The sequence below is a fragment of the Nanorana parkeri genome, unplaced genomic scaffold (assembly GCF_000935625.1).
Source record: "Nanorana parkeri isolate BGI_ZX_2015 unplaced genomic scaffold, ASM93562v1 scaffold1656, whole genome shotgun sequence".
Taxonomy (NCBI): domain Eukaryota; kingdom Metazoa; phylum Chordata; class Amphibia; order Anura; family Dicroglossidae; genus Nanorana; species Nanorana parkeri.
The window spans coordinates 222,994-225,701 of record NW_017307924.1 but is presented as its reverse complement, the minus strand read 5'-3'; the positions used below and the strand labels follow the sequence as shown (position 1 = coordinate 225,701).

General features: G+C 40.7%; 1 protein-coding gene across 1 annotated transcript in view; it reads left to right on the top strand.

Moving 5' to 3' along the window:
* LOC108799202 (transducin-like enhancer protein 4) overlaps positions 1–2,708 on the top strand; it is a 182,505-nt gene that overhangs the window by 30,146 nt on the left and 149,651 nt on the right. The window contains exon 3 of the mRNA XM_018571033.1: positions 1,749–1,846. Coding sequence (XP_018426535.1) covers positions 1,749–1,846 — 98 coding nt within the window. The remainder of the gene's footprint in view (positions 1–1,748; positions 1,847–2,708) is intronic.

Here is a 2,708-nt window from a genome sequence, read left to right as displayed (position 1 = left end):
ACTCTCTACCCTACCACTCGACTCTCTACCCTACCACTCGACTCTCTACCCTACCACTCGACTCTCTACCCTACCACTCGACTCTCTACCCTACCACTCGACTCTCTACCCTACCACTCGACTCTCTCTCTCTACTCTCTCTCTCTCTCCCTCTGTACCCTACTATCTACCACTCTCTCTCTCTCTCATTGCCGTGTGGTCCTCTGTGCATTCCTGACCCCTCCCCTAATGCTAAGCTTCCCATGTCCCTCATCTGGAGCCTTCAATTGTCTCCCTCTCCCCCTCTCTCTCCCTCCAAATGAGTCAAATGTTTGTATTCTGGGTTACAATGTGACAATTGTTATGTAAAATCAGGGAGGGAGGAATAAAAAGCAGTCTTCGCTGAATGAGATTTGATGGTTGCAAATGGGACAGTTGATGCTGGAGCTTGGCTTGTGTTTTTGTTTTTTTTGTTTTGCTAATTGCAAAAACATTAAATCCACTTTGGCATTTATGTTCCATCATAAAATCTATCGATCAGGGGTTGCATGCTTTAATCTTTAGCCTGACAAACTAATGATGTGGCTAAAGCTTTTACAAGTGACAGGCATATTCCTTTTTTTTTTTTAGTGGGGGTTCCCATGTGTGGCCACAGGAAAACAAAACGGAAAGTAGACATTTATAGGTCCGTTTCTTCTTTAAGTAGCTTAAGTGTGCCGTCTGATTACTTATTGAGGTTGTAGAGACTAATAATTATTAAAACCCCTTTTAAGGCTTTGTAGCCTGTGTTCTAACAAGTTGGGTCTCCTAGCATTTCCGGCTATTAACTCACATGTAATTGGAACATACAGTGATCCTTTAATACACTATTGTGTAGACAGACTAGGCTGATAGGAGATTGACTTCCCGTATCACCCCCGCCCAAGTGATCTGATCTCTCTCCAGCAAATGACCTTAGTAAAAAGAAATATGCTCATGATGTGGCCATTTCCTTCTGCACTCAGACAAAACTAATCTTCAGAGGCCTCTGCAATAAGAGAAGCATGATCACCCTCATGGTTTTTCTTTTTCCCCCCTCTAACATCTGACATAAAAGTACTGATCCTTAATGGGGACATTATATCCTGCAGCCCTAGGCAGTGGTGCCACATGAATCTCCGCTCTCATAAATTGCCCAACACAAAGACACTTTAATAGTTGGTCTGTGTGGGGGAAAAAAAGAAGTACAGACGTCTGTATTTGTGGGTGTTCTAAATATATCCTCTAATTTTGGCACGTTTGTGATATATGGTTCAGGGTTGTTCAGGTAATAAACGTTGCTATGATCGCTAAGGGATTTGTTTTTATAGCATCGTATATATTTATGCAAGGTTAGAAGTGTTATTTGTACATAATAAAGTGTTTTTGTTTTTAGTGTGCAACAAAGTTGAAAATATTTAGTAGAATAAGAAAATCTCATCTCGAAGGTCGCTGCTTTAGCAATACCCCGCATTACCATAGGAAAGTCACCTGTCTGAAGCCTGTTAGCTGCAAGCATGTTTGGCTAGATCTCGAAGTTGAGAAATGACTTTCTAAAATGGGCCCGTTCTGAAACACCTGTGTGGTACAGATGGCCTTTTATTCATTTATTACACGGTTCTTTACCAGTCTTGGACTTTGTGTCAGGATTCTAATCGTCTTCTTTTTTTATAGGGCATGTCCACGCCTTCCTGGCAAAGAAGACCCAGCCTGGGCACGATTAATTTCTTAATTAATATTTATTGTTTTAGGCTCCGCATCAGCCTGCTCAGCCCTTCAAATTCACCATATCCGAATCGTGTGATCGGATTAAGGAGGAGTTTCAGTTTTTACAGGCTCAGTACCACAGGTAATACTGTTTACTCTAGCTGATCCTTGTATTTGCTTAGCCCTTGTTGTCAGTCTATTTTTTTTTTTTTTGCTTTGTGTACATAAGGCGTTAACTGTTGAAAGGGTTTGGTCTTTTCCTATAGGAAATGCGAGTTAAAACACCTTCACTTCTCAGAGCCAAGTATGTGGCAGAGTGTACTATTATCTATGATTGCAAGCATGTGCTTTTATAAACTGCTGAACTGTTGCAACAATGGTACATATGCCGAGCTGAAGTTTACCTGGAGGTGATGTCACCTGCCGGTGGATTAGCTCCTCTAGTGCTTTCGATCACAGGTGAGCAGTCGACAATGTCTGCTGCTTTTACATTGTAAACACTATTAACAAGTCTACAGGCAGGGGGTCAATTGACATACTGCTGAGAAGAAATAAATATTTGGCCTGCATAGCTGAAATATCTTCATAACCAGAGTTAATGTAAAATCGCAAGCCATTTGTATGCCTTTGTACATGTGCTATATAACTCAATACATTTTTAAATTCTGTGCATGTCCGCCCCATTAATCTACACAGGTAATGTGCATTATGACTGCTGCGCACTGAACGCTAGAATTGGCATAGCAAGAAATCCAGAATTGCAGAGGAACCATGATCCCTAAATCTTTCATTCTTGTGTTTGTTAGCAATGTGGGCTTATACCTTTTGAATCCCTTTTTATTTGATTGACATGCAGTGGATGCCGTTGGTGAATGGATTAAATGAATTGGGATGTGCTTTTAATGGCTTGCATTCTGATTGGGAGTTTCTGTATGGGACGCTTGAGGATAGTAATATAGCGTGTGTGTGTATGTGTGTGTGTATATATATATATATATATATAT